Source organism: Lonchura striata, chromosome 10 (assembly GCF_050655825.1).
Source record: "Lonchura striata isolate lonStrDom1 chromosome 10, ASM5065582v1, whole genome shotgun sequence".
NCBI lineage: Eukaryota > Metazoa > Chordata > Aves > Passeriformes > Estrildidae > Lonchura > Lonchura striata.
The window spans coordinates 23,695,965-23,712,001 of record NC_140712.1 but is presented as its reverse complement, the minus strand read 5'-3'; the positions used below and the strand labels follow the sequence as shown (position 1 = coordinate 23,712,001).

At 45.9% G+C, this 16,037-nt stretch overlaps 1 protein-coding gene across 5 annotated transcripts in view; it reads right to left on the bottom strand.

Annotated features, from left to right (window-relative positions):
- SMAD3 (SMAD family member 3) overlaps positions 1-14,179 on the bottom strand; it is a 75,572-nt gene extending 61,393 nt beyond the window's left edge. Inside the window, exons 1-3 of one of the 5 annotated variants that reach the window (XM_085589032.1) lie at positions 14,049-14,179; positions 11,164-11,358; positions 10,185-10,351 (exon numbers count right to left, since the gene is read on the bottom strand). Coding sequence is in view for 4 of the 5 variants with exons in the window: in XM_085589030.1 (XP_085445156.1) it covers positions 10,185-10,390 (206 nt within the window). In the remaining variant the exon portion in view is untranslated. Of the gene's footprint in view, positions 1-10,184; positions 10,675-11,163; positions 11,359-14,048 lie in introns of those variants that run through there. The other 4 variants (XM_085589030.1, XM_085589029.1, XM_085589031.1 and 1 more) reach the window with 4 other exon arrangements.
- Positions 14,180-16,037: the final 1,858 nt, after the last annotated feature.

Below are 16,037 nucleotides of genomic sequence, written 5' to 3'. Positions count from 1 at the left end.
CTGTTTCCCACAGCAGGGCTTCGAATTCATCTTGCTTCAATAGCTTTGAAAAGAGCATTTATTTCAAACTTGTAAATGATTTAAAAGAGAACGTTTAATTAATAATGTTGTTTCCAGCCAGATGGCCAGCTATTAGTTTTCAGTCATCTCCTTCAGAACAATTCCCCACAAAGTCTTCAGATGCAAAGCAGCTTTGAAGCAAATAGATGTGAGTTCTCAACACTCAGAGGCTGCCAAAACATTCAGTAACAGACACAACTATAGGTACAGAAATTACATTTTTCCAAGTGGTTTTGCTGCAGGTCATGGTTGTAAAACTCCACCAGGAACAGACACACATTTTTTTTCATTTGCCATGCTGTATTTGGATGGCATTAAATTCACATATGGCTATAGAATATTAGTTAACTGAAAACATGAGGCTACATGCATAGAGTTTCCCCTGGACTTGTGCTAACAGACCTCAGACTGGAGCTCAGGAGCAGAACTCTGTGGTATGATGTGTATCAACCAGTCAAAATATTCCATGTGTACAGGAGGCACTGCTCCTGAGATGAATAGATAAATATCAGGCAAACCCAGCCAAGGTTTACCACTAAACATCTGTGGAATTCTAATATTCTCACTGACATAGCACCTACATATTTTCAAAGAGAGCTTCCAACAAAAAATTAAAATTGCTTTCTTAGTACAAATGAGATGCTGGGCAGCAGCAGAAAGCTTTTTAAAGCAGCGAGGTAATGGGGCTTGCAACAGGTTTTTAAAATCCTGGGATTTTAAGAGCTTTCCCAACTGTAATTAATTCCCTGACAGGCAAGGAGTGCATCTGGGAGGCAGTTAAGGTACAAGCAGGGTGCAGTGTTTTGCTCACAGTTACACAGTGGTGTGGAACAAACCCTGGTATTTTCAGCCTTCCCTAACCACAATGTGCATTCATTATGCAGCAATCCACAAGTGAAACCCCATCTTTATTCAGTTATGATTGGGAAAAACAAAGATGCAATTGCAATTCTATACCTGAACTTTCAGCCTGTAGTTCTCCCAAACAAGCAGAACCAGGCTTGGGAAAAAGCTTCAATGATCAGCTGTCTACCTACACATGAGTTATTTATGGCATCTAATTCAGAGCAAAGCTCAGCTCAGTTTGCAGAGTGCCAACAGACTTTTACTAGCAACAGAAATCAGCTAGAAAGTTGTATCAGCTCCAAAATATGGACAGTGATTTTTCTGCTCTTCAAAATTTGCCATTTTGCTTCATTCTACCACAGTGGTTTCAAATCTTCTGGTTTGCACTTTCTACCATTCTTGTGCAAAAACTGGTTATTAAAAAAAAAAAAAGGTAATTTTGCTCAGAAAACAATGACATGAAACAGACCAATAGGACAGATTTGACTGCTGGTGAAGCTTATACTGATTAAGTCAGGTAAATTTAAGCCAAATAATCAGACATGGAGGAAGATTAGCCAAGTCATCTCTAAGTCTGCTCATCCCAAGCCTGTGGAACTCTTTCATGGTCATTAATCCAGCATCTCCAGTACCCAGTGGAGTTCTGTTTGAAGGTCCCAGGCCAGCATCAACAACTATTCCAGATTTTTTATCCCACAGGCTGCTGAATGCAGGGAAAGCAGGAACAGATGTCTTTAGCAGACCTTGTGCTCTCCTGTTCAAGGTCTGTAATTGTGGGGGGCTTTATCTAGAAAACATTTCTGCTTCCTGAGCTTGTGGAGCTGTGGGGCAGGGCAGGGGCACATTGGAATAATGGCTTCACCACTGTTTTGAAAGCCATTTAAAATGGTTAAAAAAGGAAAAAATAAAAACAAACACAGAACAGCCCAATGCTGCCTTCTGCCCAGGCACAGGACCTCCCACTCCAGAGGTGCCTCAGCCACAAATGTGGAGGGTCTTTGCCCAGCCCCACCAGTGCCCATCAGCAAACCCTCACTGAAATATGAGTGAACTCCTCTGAAAATTAAATGTTTTGCAGAGAAATATAATTTTCATCAAACTTCAGCTAAACCCTGCCTGGCTTCCTGCCAGACTTCCAGCCCAGGCCTGAGAAGTCCTGGGGCTGGAGCCCCCAGGTCTCACAGGCTCTGCTGGGCAGCTTCAAATCCTGCAAAGAACCCACAGAAACCACCAAATCCCTGCATTTAAAAGAAATTCAGAAAAGTGGACAATATCAACCTACAGAGACATCTCCCCTGTTTTCAGTTCACTGCTTTCCTGCGCTGGCCTGACTCTCCCTTCACTGCCTGAAAACTGGAAGTAAATTTACTGAAATCCATGTAACTACACAAACACAAAGAGTGGGAAAAGCCTCCAGCTGCTTATTAGCCTTTTATTTAGACTGAGTGCTTTTTAAACACTGATAGGATTTTTCAGATACTGTTTGTTACACATGTGCTACAAACTGGCTCTGCATCTTGAGTGCAGGGGAACAACAATTTGTTCAACAAATAATGACCTTTCTGTACAGTTCCACATGTATGGAAACCATAGACTTCGTATCCCTGTGAAAAAAACCCACATCTGGTCTTGCTCAGAATAACAGAATTAAAAGTTCTTGTAGCTGGGTCTTTGTCTTCCCACACAGAAACACTAAAATTCCAGTTAATGGAGGGAAAGGAAATTTGGGGAAAAAAGAATTCTCCAGCTGTTGAGTAGATAAAGCAACAACTCACACATTCAACACAGAAACACTCTCAGGTGCCACAGATGTCCTCCTCTCAGCCCAACATTTTTGTGAACTTAACTGTTCTCCATGTGTGAAGATTAAGTGAATTTCTCTTTTCACGTTCAAGCAACTAAAACAGGAAGGACAAAGATTCTCCTCTTTTGTTGTGAAAAAGGAGAGTCAGTGTCAGCATCCATCATTCAGTCACTGCACCACAAAGGAGGAAATTTCTGTTTTGACTTCCTCTTTAAAAAAAAGATTGAGTTATGGTTAATGAACGTCACCACTGCAGAGAAACTCCGACCTTTCCTATGACGCAACCTGTAAGGGAAATTTACTGAAATTCCCAACTGCAAATTAAGTGAGCTAAGGAGGGTTCACCCACTCTTGTCCCCCTGAGAACCCTGGAGAAAGCAAGAACCCCAGGGACAGGATCCTGCCACATCACCCACTGCAGTTCCTCTCTCCAGGATTCACACCCCTCCTTTTCCATAATCTGCTCCATGGTCCCATCACGGGGCAGGCACCCAGCCCACCTGTGCAGGTGCTCCAGGACAATTTGGGCACACACAGAGCACAGCTGCACCACCTGGAACCTGGCCCCTCCTCACCCTCATCACCCAGTGCTGAACAGCAAGTGAGCTGTGAAGGCTTTTTTGTGACATACAAAAATTTATCAGGATCATCTCTTCACCTTTCCTAGACAGGTTTCACTGGAGTTTTAAGCACGTTTTTTCATGAGGCTCAGCAATGAGAAGTATGATCCACGTTTCCCACAGCAGCAGCTGCTGTCAGAAGTCTCTGCAGCACACACAAAAACCTCCCTTGCTGCTGAAGGAACAAATCTGGGTATCTGGGACTGTGTGGCTATCTTAGGTTTCCTTAGCTAACAAAGATTTCCTACTGCAGCTCACATATCCCTGAGTGACCCTTTAGAAAGCAGGGTGTTATTTCTTACCTGGCTGGGCTCTTGTGAAGTTAAGGGTTATCCTTGGTTTTATTTGGCTCGTTTTTAATAGGGCTGCTATTATTATGCAGGAATAGGTTATTCCCACTCACATTTGTGTCCTCTGAGGAGCTGAGTCTTTAAGACCAAAAAAAAGAGCTCTGGCTTCGTATTGTTTGTACAGAGGCACAGTACCTGGAGCAGTCCAGCTTCCCTAAGGGCAAGTCCCACCACTGTGGGGGCAAAGAGATGCCAACAAATGAGGATCAGGTCTGAAAGGCTTCACAACACCTTTAAAATTACTGCATTACTGCAACAATCCACACACTACCGGCTCCTCAGCTACACAGAGCTGTGTAATTATCAGCAATTCCAAAAGGAATCAACAAACGCCTGCTGGACCTGCTGGAGTCACCCCCTGGAACTGCAAGAACCTCTGCCCTGGCTTCACTCGCCCATCAGCACCGGCAGCTCGGGGCTGGAAAAGGGATTTTTACAAACACATCAAGGCAGACAAGGACAAAAGTTAATTAGGACTATTCATAAGCCTGGCTGGAGGGAGTGCTGCATCCCATCCCTGAAAATTTAATTGCACTCAGCAGAGGAAAGCTAAAACATAGTAATAATAAAAAACCCCTAACAACAGAAAGAGATAATTTGGGAATAAAAACTGATTTCAATTTAATTCGAGCACTTGTTGCCCCTATTTATTTCATCAAGTAGTTCATGCAGGATAATGGCTTTACTGTGCATCTAACAACATTAGAAGTTCCTAATAAATTAACAAGTGAAAATTAATGGCTGCTCAGTCCATTAAATCTCGTTAATTTTATTTTTGTTGTAATAATATAGCAATCACAAGTTTACATTATTAAACCAATATTTATTAGAAGAACTAATTTTAATTGGATCCCTGATGTGATAATCCTGTACAGTGTGTATTTCTTTATTTCATCAATTTTTTGCATTTATTTCTCATTATATTTAAATGACTGAGATATTCAGGGTCTTTTCCTAATACTATGAAAGTTAAGCAACCATTTTAAACATTTTATTTCACACAGATTCAACACTTACTACACAATATAATGAGAACATCATGAGTCCCTTCAGAAGCTATTTTAACTCTTCTAGTCTCTTGAGAAAGGGCAGAAGAATGAAAGACAGAGATATTAATATCTGAAAGCATCTTAACGAGTGGTAAAATCCATTTTAGCCTCTCAGTGTCCTGGATAAACATTCCAGTTGTTTTTTCAAGACAGAAGGAAATTTATCACTGGTTTTAATGCAAAGTGTGAGCTGCCCTGCAAAATTCAGGTAAAAAAACACATATATATTTGCAAGAGGGTTTGAATTGTAATGACTGCATGAGAAATTACAAAACTGAGGAGACACCTTAATAAAGGGCTGCTGTGCTATGCCAGCAGCAACTCTTTTAAAGGGAGAGAACATAACTCCTCCCCAGCCTCCCTCTTCTCCCAGCTCCTTGTCTGTGCCACAATAACTGAGTGTGTAGCTGCTCCCTAACTGGTTGTACCAACATTATGGCCGCAGCCTGACAGCAGTGCTTTGTTTTTGGGAACACAACAACTCCACACACATCACCCAAGCTGATGTAAGAGGCAGGAGTAAGTGCAAGGGGGTGACAAAAAGCTGGAGGGGCTGCAGGGAGCAGAAACCTGTGCTCAGAGAGGGAGATGAGAAAGGCACTGATGGAGAAGCAGGACTGCAGGCAGAAAATCATGGAATCACACAGAAAAAGCTGAACTGGAAGGGACCCACAAGGGTCACCGAGTCCAACTCCTGGCCCCACACAGGAGCAAGGCCATGTCACACCCTGGGCCCAAGAGCGTTGCCCAAACACTCCTGGAGGTCTGTCAGGCTCAGGCTCATGGGGACTCACCCTACCTTCACCTTCAGACCTGGCCTGAGAGTCCCACAGAGGCCACCACAGCTGCTGAGGGCACTGCAGCAGCACAAAGGTTGGGCAGGGCTGTAAAACCTGCCCAGGGCTCGGGCAGGACAGAGGTCACTGCCACGGCTTTGCAGCAGGAAAATCCCCAGCAGGATGGAGCCGGGCAGGGAGATGGCAGCCTGAGGTGCACACCAGGGCTAAGCCCCTGCAGGCGCTCCAGACAAGGCCAGGAAATATTAAAGCTCCTCACACTCAGGGATAGAAAACTGAAAACAAAGTAGCTTGAAACTGGTATCGAAAAATACATAAATTTGCACATGGACACACAAAGCTGTGGCTGGTCCTTTGCTGCTTACTGCAGTCAGATGGGCAGCAGTCCCAAAAGAAGAGTCTGGAATCAGAATATCCCAAGCTGGAAGAGACCCACAAGGAGCAAGTCCAGTGACCCCAAAATCACACCATAGTGTGAAACCACAACATCCTTCAGGGTCTTGCAAACAGCCTCTGCCACTTAATACCCTCACCGTTTTCCTCTTTTCCTGGTATCACCTCAAACCTAAGAACACGATTAAGTTCTGTAAATATTGTGTGGTCAACTCCCAACACAACAGAAGCTGTGCTCACACCCAAGATGTTCCTGAAATAATTATGTTCCTTCTTTATTATCATTATGTATTAAGTTCCTTGTGTATTATCCCTGGTTTTCCCCACCAAAATGTAAATCATTTAAGGAACACCATATTCAGTGGCTTTTAAGAAGCAAATGTGCCATGTTTTCATTTTAACTGGTACATTCTGCCCTTATCAGATGAGTTCCACAAGAAATAACACCCACCTCTCTTCACAACTGTTTTCTAAATTAAAAAAAACCCCACTACTTAAAAGAAGGTGATCTTTACATACAGGAATCCTGGTTCCCCTAAAACCACTGGTGATACCAAAACAAATAAATACAGTAATGAGTTCAAAAGAAAAATGTCCATATGAAAATATATTACAAAATATCAGGAGATTTATGTCTTTGTGTGTGTAGCACCACTAAAGCTCTTGAAACAAAGCATTTACTATCATAAAGCAAGACTACAGACACTGCACAGCTTGTAGAAATTACCGAGTGCCTGTCACATGGTCTGCTTTCTGCAGATCAGACCCTAAAAAAGTTGAGTTCAACACTCACCACACTTCATTTGCAGGGCAAATGCTGCTGGTTTCTCAGGTGCACAAAACGGCCTCTCTTCTGCTCAGAACAGTATTAGAAATTCAGGGGTTTTTGCAGGTTTGTATGAATGTCAGATGTAGACGCCACTCTGACCACATTTTTGGGTCTCTGAAGAGAACAGAGCCACCAAAAATCCTGCGAGCAGCTGGAGCAGATCATTGCCTGCTCACAGAGCAAGGCAGAGAGGCCACAAACACCCTCCTGCCTGTGCTGGGTAGGTGTTAATGGCACACTTGTGCCCAGGTTGGTCTGAAAAGTGATAAAAATGCTCATTCTGAAAGCTGGGCTTTCAAGATAACTGTGACAAAGGGTGCATTTTAATGAGCAGAAGAATGTGTCTTCTCAACGTTTATCACCCAATACAGGATGAAAAACCCTTTCTGCCAGGGAGACCCGACTCACTAGGTGAGCTCTGGCACCAAAGGCCACCAGCTCGGGCACAGAGGTTTAAAGAAAGGTCCTGCTGGGGCAGGATGGGCTTTGGCAGCTGTGTCCAGAGGAGCAGGGAAGGAAGATCCTCTAAAGGAGCTGTCCTGTGCAGCAGCAGCACCACCAGAAACCATCAGCTGGTTTGAGACCAGAGTTTTTCAGGTGGGAATGACTTCCTCCTCCAGCAGTAAAAACATGAAGGAAAAATCCTTCTTGCCAGAAGAGTTGCTGAAATCCTTGAAGGCCTCTCCAGCCTTTTGCTATCTTCACAGGTTCTCCCAACAGAACACCTGGGGTATCTGTCACACCACCTCAGAAATTGAGCACTTGGAGAAGTAACACATGCTGAGCAAATAAACTAATCCCTGTTTACTAATCTGTCAGGAGATAGCATGTAGTACGTGCTTCCAGATCCCAGCAGATAAACATGACAGCAGGAATACATTTGTTATTCTAATTCCTTAGCCCTACAACAAAACAAATATCTTTTCCTGTCCTTTCTTCAAACAATCCCACCTGATCAGTCCAGGAATTTGCTGCGTAGCCCTCATTCCCACAAGCAATGTTTCTGCAAAGCTCGAGCCCTTTTCCATGTAAAACTTGCTCTGTCTCATGGATACAATAGCTAATTTTGGACTTACCCTGCTCCTGCTGGGCCAGAGTCATCACTGGCATGGCTCCACTGTAATTCAGTCTACTGATGCATTACGGACAATGCACAACATGAGCTAATCCTTAATGATGCTTTTCCCCCCTTTCCCCCCTCCCCAGCATATCATTTGAGTAAATAGTAAAATGACATACGTAAAAATTATTAAATGAAAAAAACAAACAGCAAACGAAAACCACGCTAAAATCGTCCTGCAAACACTAATTTCAGATGACACAGTAATCAGATTCACAGATACATTAGGACAAGCAGTGCAGCCCAGAGGAAAAGGCACAGCTCTTAAAGTCACAAGGCCTGGTCAGAGCTGCAGCTCTGCACTGACTTCAGGGATTGTTCCATGCTCCCACCCCATTCCCCAACCTCTGACACACAGATGTTAACATCTCAGCACAGAAAAACCTAACCACGGGCATTTCTAAACAATAAAAAAGCAGATATGAAGTTGTGTTTAAAAATTAATGCCAAGGTATAAGGGGCTCCCACCAAAACAGGCTGATGCCTCCCCCATACCAAGGTTTAAGATCTGTAGGATCCAGGTTCAGTGTCATAAATTAACACAAAATGTTTTAATTTCTGCACAGATTTTCTTTAACAGATGAGGAACAGTCAGGACAATCTCTGAAGGTGAGTCTGCATGACTTGCGACATATGTTTGCGTTGTTATTTATTTTCAAACTTTACCTTTTTTCTTTTAATAAAGCATTGTGTTTGGCCCAACACTTTTCTTCCTTTAAATCATAAAATATCAAATCCTTCCTTATCTAAACCACTCTGTTAGGAGTCACAGAAGTTCCACGGGCCTTCATGCTCTGCTCCCTAACGGGTCAGCATCAGCCAGACACAATACCCAGGTCACAGCAGCAGGGCTGCTCCAGAAATTTTCTTCTTTTGAAATGGTAAATATTACAGAGAAGTGCTTTAAATGGTAAATATTTCAGGGAATTATCTACGTGGAAAGCACGCTGCTTACCAAGAACTTGAAAAATATAGTTTTTAAGGCATTTGTATTGCGTGGTGGCTCTACAGGTTTTGATTTCTGCTTCAAGTAGAAGCCGGAGCAACTCTAACAAAGGCTGAGAGCTCTCATTTGCATTACCGGCCAAAATCTTGGCCAAAGTCATTCAGCACCAAAAAAGATAAGGAGGCTTTATTTTTCCTTTTAAAAAAACACTGCAGTTGTTGGAAGAAAATTTCAGGAGCTCCAAACATCCACATTTCTAAGCTACTTGCTTCACTTTTTCATGCAACAGATGCTGCTTTGTATCAGCTCCTGCATATTAAATCATTCTGACAAGCAAGAAAGCATACATTTGTTTGTGCCAGAGAGAAGCATGAATACACACACACACACAGATATCTTCTCACGCAGAAGCACACAATTATGCAGCATTCAAATATTTGGGATGAACTTTGGCCTTTGCTTAAAAAAAAAAAAATACTCTCAAACACAATCAGGAACAGACCCAGCAGTCATCTGGCTGAGCTCACAGAATTCAACAATCTGCAGCAATAAAACACCACTTGTGGGCAGCCATTTGAAAGTTACTTGGAAAATTGTTCTTAGATGGGATAGTTTTATACACGTCTTTTATGATTTATGATGGCCCTGTGGATCGAGTTCGGAATGGAGACTGAAAATAAAATCTATGTTCATTCAAAAAATGGAAGAAAAAAAATCAATTATATTCACCCTGACATGTGTGGGGCTTTTTTTGTTTTTTTTTTTTTGCACTCCAAACGACCTCCTTCAGCTCTGCCATTTGCATTCCCGATTTAAAAAGTAACTCGAAAACATCAGCAGAGCAGGGCTCTAAATGACCCCTTCGGAGGAGTAAGGAAGAGGCCAAACAACCCAAACAAAACCGTTTTCCTAACGCGCTAATCACAAGAAAATCTAAATGCAACAGCACTTGAGAACACGCTGAAACTTCTGACAATGCGAGTGGAACTGCTCCGCAGCGCTTCCAACTTTGTTTTGTTTTTTTTTTTTTCTTTTTTATGATCTCGGCTCGAGGCATATTTTCCCCACTACGTTTTCTCTCTCGTTACTACAGAGTAATTCAGTTCTGCAGGCAGAACGGGGTTTTTCTTAGCTCGGTAAGGAGCAGGCAGAGAGGACCGACACCGCGCCGAGCCCTGCCCGGCCGTGCCGGGGCCCGGGGTCCCTGCGGGTCCCTCGGGGTCCCTGCGGGTCCCTCGGGGTCCCGGCGGGTCCCTCGGGGTCCCGGCGGGTCCCTGCGGGTCCCTCGGGGTCCCGGCGGGTCCCTCGGGGTCCCTCGGGGTCCCTGCGGGTCCCGCACGCCCCTCGAGCCGCGCCCCCCGCACCCATACCTGGGGATGGTGATGCACTTGGTGTTGATGTTCTGCGTGGTGATCGCCTTCTCCAGCTCGTCCAGCTGCCCCGTCTTCTTCAGCTTCTTCACCAGGCTCTTCACCGCCTTCTCGCACCATTTCTCCTCCTGCCCGTTCTGCTCGCCTTTCTTCCAGCCCAGGAGCCGCTTGACGATGGGAGGAGTGAAGGGCAGGATGGAGGACATGCTGGCTGTGCCGGCAGCGCCCGCCGCCGGCTCCGCGCTCTGCCCGCCGCCGGCTCCGCCGCCTCACACCCGCGGCCCGGCCCGGCCCGCCGCTGCCTCAGCGCCGCGGGCCCGCGGCTCCAAACTTTGCCCGGAGTTCGCCGCCTCTCCCCGGCGGCGGCGGCGGCGGCAGCTCCCTCCTCCTCCCCCTCCTGCCCCGCTCTGTGTGCGCGGAGAGGCGCCCACTCCAGCTCATTCCCAGTCTGTCTCTCATGCAAATTGCCTGCTGGCCGCCCCGGCCCGGCTTCCACCCCCTCCTTCCCTCCCTCCCTCCCTCCCTCGGCGGCGTGTTTGGGAGGGAAGGAGGGCGGGAGGCTGCGCGCCTCCATCGCCGCCCGCGGAGGCCCCGGCGCCCTGAGGGGGACCGCGCTCCAGAAAAGCCCGGCAGCACGGCAGGGAGAGGTGCCCGGACAAACCCCACCGGAAAAGAAACACAGGCTTAAAGCCCCACAAGCGTAAAGCCCCACAAGTGTAAAGCCCGCTCAGGGAGGGGAAGGGGACAAGAGGCTCCACAGCGTGGATGCAGCCCCTGCCACGGGCATTTCATCCGTGGAATCTGTTCCCACACAGATACCTGAGCACCACTCAGCCAGCCGTGCTCAGACAATCAGCTGCTTTTTGTTACAACTCCTTTAATTTAATATTCCATTCCCTCATCTTTCCACCCCGAGCAACAGGTACCCGGATAATTTTTGCCCTGTATCAGACAAAAAGGACACCCTGGAGGTGTTTACCGCTGGAGCTGGTCAGAAATTCTCAGACGGAATATTTTTGTCAGAGGACGGCAATTTGTTCACATCTAGGTGTTTTGTAGAGATGCTTCGGTTTGGGCTGACTCAGGGTGGCATCCAGGTACATTTCCAGTTTCGAACTTTCCATCACTGAGCAGACTGGGTTGTCACACTCCCCGGTCTCAAGAAGCCCAGGTTCTAAAAAAACATATAATTATAAACTTTAGCTCCTCAAAGCAGCAGTTCTCTGTTAAACCACCCCAAAATGGTGCTGAGTGAGGAGCCTCAGAGGCACCTGCAGAGTCACCAGGTGCCTCCAACCAGGCTGGTTCCTTTTCTCAACTCCAGCTGCATCTCATCTCCCTGCAACAGCTGCCCAGGAGCAACAGGGTGAAAGTTTTGTGGGACTTGGCTCCCGAATTCGGAATTTTCAAGCTGAGCTATGCTTCCCAGTTCTCTCCGTCCTATCAGAAGGGACGGTGGTGAGCCCGAATTTGGGAAGCCCGTGGGGCTGCTCGGCTGCTCCCAGACACGCAGGGTCTTGCCAACCCACGTTCTCATATTCCAGGATCCAGAGTAACCCAGTGGGGAGACTCCTCGAAAGCTGGCATCCCAAACCCCTGTGCCTGTGGATTCGGAGCAGCCAGCCATCCAGATTGCCTCGTGGCAACTCAGGAACCGATGGCATCACACAGCATCTGAGGCAACTGCCTTGCCTTTCACAGGCACTTCAAACACAGGCTTTATTCCAAATTTACAGTACCAATTTTTGAAATATTAATATTGGCTACAAATTAAATATGCCCTTATCTTTTTTTTTTTTTCCCCTTCAGCATTCTCATATTATTCCCCAACATGCATTCCCTGAGTGTCTTGAATTTTGGAGGCTCACCACTAAAATTTTGGACTGTTGCCCTGACCCAGTTTTTGGCTGCTTTGGTTGAAGTACAAAGATGTGGAACCCCTGCAGATTATCCCAACATCATTTGAGGAAATATCTCCTGAATACCTCTAAAGCACGGCAAAAAAATTACAGATACTATTTACACTAAAAGCAGGATGCCTCAATTACTAACTTGCTAGCACTGTTGACTTTCTGTATGTTTGTGTTTTTCTGAAAAGGCCAAGTTTCTGATAGTCTGTGATTATTTAAAGGTCTGAATTTTTATTTAAAAGTTGTTCACAACTTTAGAAAATGGCTTGAATATGTGGACCAAGTGAAACACAGATGGGGAAGTTAAATACATTTTTTAAATGCAGAAATACATTCTTACTACATTTTGAAATGGGGTGAAGTTAAATAATCTTTCTCTATTTTCTCAATTCTTGGCCCAGCACATTTTGCAAGCCCAGAGGCCGAAGGACCTGCCTCAGACCTGGTAAGTCCATATTACATCAGGGTGATCTCAGAGCAGATTTCTCTTCTGAGGACCAACATTTCTTTCTGGCTCTTTTGGATAGAAAACCACAGGCACTATTCCATGCTTTCTTCATCCAGAAAGATATGATAATACTCAAATCTCATCACTACACTCAGAATTCATGCTGTGACCTCGGTTCAGCAGAGCTTCTAGAATTTTCTGTCCATGTTCAAGGTCTGATCTTCACTCCTCACAGTCATATCACAAGTCATGGTCTGGGTACATTTGAATAAGGGGAAGGAGAGGAAGAGCTGAGTGGTTTGCTCGTGCTTGTAGAGTGATTTAGTGGCAAAAGGGTGAAGATAATTTGCTAAACACTAAACCAAACTGTGTCTCTCTTGCTTACAACCTCTAAATGAGGTGTAGGCAGCTCAACCACTGATCTAAACTCTGGGCCACAGCAGCACTGAAAACACTCCTGAGAACAAACAAACAGTTGGGCTTGGGATGTGGGATACATTTTTAAACTTAAGGCCATGACATTTAATGGAACAGCTTGTGTGCTTGCTGGGGTTACCTGTCAGAATGAACTGTTCTATGAAAATATGACTTTCTGAACCCCTAGACAGTAATCCTTTATTTCAGAGAGTTTTGGACACTCTCATAGTGGAAAAATTAACAGGAAAAGCAGGACCGTCCCAATTCTGCGTGGTCTGGATCCGACTGCTGGTTTACAAAATGTCTGAGGTCTTGGAAGCCACCACTAAGCAGGAGAAGTTTATGCTTCTTTTTGTGATTGTGCTCATTTTTTGTGGAACAATTTGTTCTTTACTTTTAAACAGTCATTATCTTTGCCTGTGTTTGGAATTCTAGAGGTTCAGGGCCACAGTTTGCTCTCACTGAGAAATAAAGATATATGTAGTCTGCAATAATGTGAGGAAACCAAACACTTCAAGAAAAAAACCCAAACCCTTTACAGCTATTTTGCATTTCTTAACCTTTTAGACTAGAACCTTAAAAATATTGAAAAATAATATCTGCATACCTTGGGTTTTGATATGATTAATGAATAGGACCAGGATTAAAATTCTCCTTTCACAAAGATAAAAATCAGCTCTGCTTTAGGAACAATATAAAATTAGCATGAGAAACAAGAAGGTGTTCACTGAGCTCAGCTGTGCATATATGTACCTTTATCAAAAATATTTTTAACGGCTTCAGAGACTGAAGAATTGTTCTGTGCTTTGCTCCATGTTCCCTCTATATCCTTTGAGTAGTGAGAAGGGATTTTTGGGGCGAGCAGGAAGGTGTTCAGGGCGAGCTGGAACAGGCAGGATGGAGGCAGCGTGGCCAGAGCACGCTGTTCCCTGCCTGGGCTCGGGCTCTGAGGGATCCTGGTGCCTGCTCCAACAGCTCCCAGCGTGCCACTGTGGCTGGGTTGAAAATCAGGGAGTGGTTGAGAAGCAGCTTCTGAGGTGCTGCCCCCGTTTCTACCTCACTGGCTGAAATATTAAATGTATTTCCTACCTGTACGTGGAATTTTACAATTCCCAGGTGGACAAGCTGGGAAGCTCATAGCAGACAGGATGGTGGCCTCGACTCTTCTTGTCCAGTGTTCTCCATGAAGGGTGAGATGGGCAGCACTGAAAATGAGGAATTTTAAATTGGGTTATCTTCTTTGCTTACCTTGTAAATAAGGGCTGTGGCATTTAACTCGGAACCTATGTCATGTATAATGTGCATAAACAAGGGAAAGTGTGGGAGCTTTCCCTGGTGAAGGTAACATATATATATATCTATATGTGTAGAACAGCATTTATATGCAAGCAAACCTCTCTTAATCACTCAGAACAAACCCACAGGAAAATAACTTCTGGCGTGAGTCATGAAAAAGCGAGGCCTTTGTAAGTTAATGTGTTCAGCAGTAATGTCAGCTCTGTGAAATACACAGCTCAGTCAAATCCTTACAGGGTACCACAGCTATTCTCCTCTGCAGATGAGAAAACACGCACGCACAATGAAAAGTTGTTTTGTTGGAAATTCCTGATGCTTCATACACACAAGCCAATTCACCTGCGTGTTCCAAGAGACTCAGTGGTGCAAAAATCACACAACCACTTCTAGTCAAGCCAGAATCCTTTCTGTTACCACGGCAGCACCTCTTGCCTAAGGGAAAAATACAAGGCAGCAGCACGTCCAGAGTGATCCTTCTAAAACACTCTCCCAATTCCTGGCAGTTATTTGTGTAGGCGCTCCTGAACTGGAGCTGACCTCCCTGGAGAGCCATGGACAGGCCATTCCTGCACTTCAAAACCTCTCTGCTTCTGATTTACACCTCTGAGTAGCCTTCCCCAGATCCCCATGGCCCATCTGGGGCACAGGACAGAGAAAATATGAAGAAGAACTAAAATTCTCCATTGCAAATGATTCCTTCGTTGTTTCCTTTATGAACCGTACGGGTCTCGGCAAAGAGAGAAAGGGTGGTGCTGAGGCTGGGGCAGGTGAGTGATCTCCCAGGAAATGTGAATGTTCCCCTGTGTGTCACAGCGAGATGTGAGGCACCGGGGCCCTGGGGGTGTTTGTGGTGTGCAGGGAGCTGGGGGGCCCTGGCTGCTCCCCTGGGTCGGGGCTGCTCGGGGCACTCACAGCTGCACGGGAAGCGCCGAGCTCTGCTTCACTGGCATGGCACGTCCTGCTGGGTACAGCCTCAGCTCCCCTCACAAACACCTTCAGAGGGTACAGAGGGAATCCATCCCAGCTCTGCTTCACTGGCATGGCACGTCCTGCTGGGTACAGCCTCAGCTCCCCTCACAAACACCTTCAGAGGGTGCAGAGGGAATCCATCCCAGCTCTGATTTATCCTGCTGGGTACAGCCTCAGCTCCCCTCACAAACACCTTCAGAAGGTACAGAGGGAATCCATCCCAGCTCTGCTTCACTGGCATGGCACGTCCTGCTGGGCATGGCCTCAGCTCCCCTCACAAACACCTTCAGAAGGTGCAGAGGGAATCCATCCCAGCTCTGATTTATCCTGCTGGGTACAGCCTCAGCTCCCCTCACAAACACCTTCAGAGGGTACAGAGGGAATCCATCCCAGCTCTGCTTCACTGGCATGGCACGTCCTGCTGGGTACAGCCTCAGCTCCCCTCACAAACACCTTCAGAGGGTGCAGAGGGAATCCATCCCAGCTCTGATTTATCCTGCTGGGTACAGCCTCAGCTCCCCTCACAAACACCTTCAGAAGGTACAGAGGGAATCCATCCCAGCTCTGATTTATCCTGCTGGGCACGGCCTCAGCTCCCCTCACAAACCCCTCCAGAGGGTGCAGAGGGAATCCATCCCAGCTCTGATTTATCCTGCTGGGTACGGCCTCAGCTCCCCTCACAAACACCTTCAGAGGGTGCAGAGGGAATCCATCCCAGCTCTGATTTATCCTGCTGGGCACGGCCTCAGCTCCCCTCACAAACACCTCCAGAAGGTGCAGAGGGAATCCATCCCAGCTCTGCTTCACTGGCAT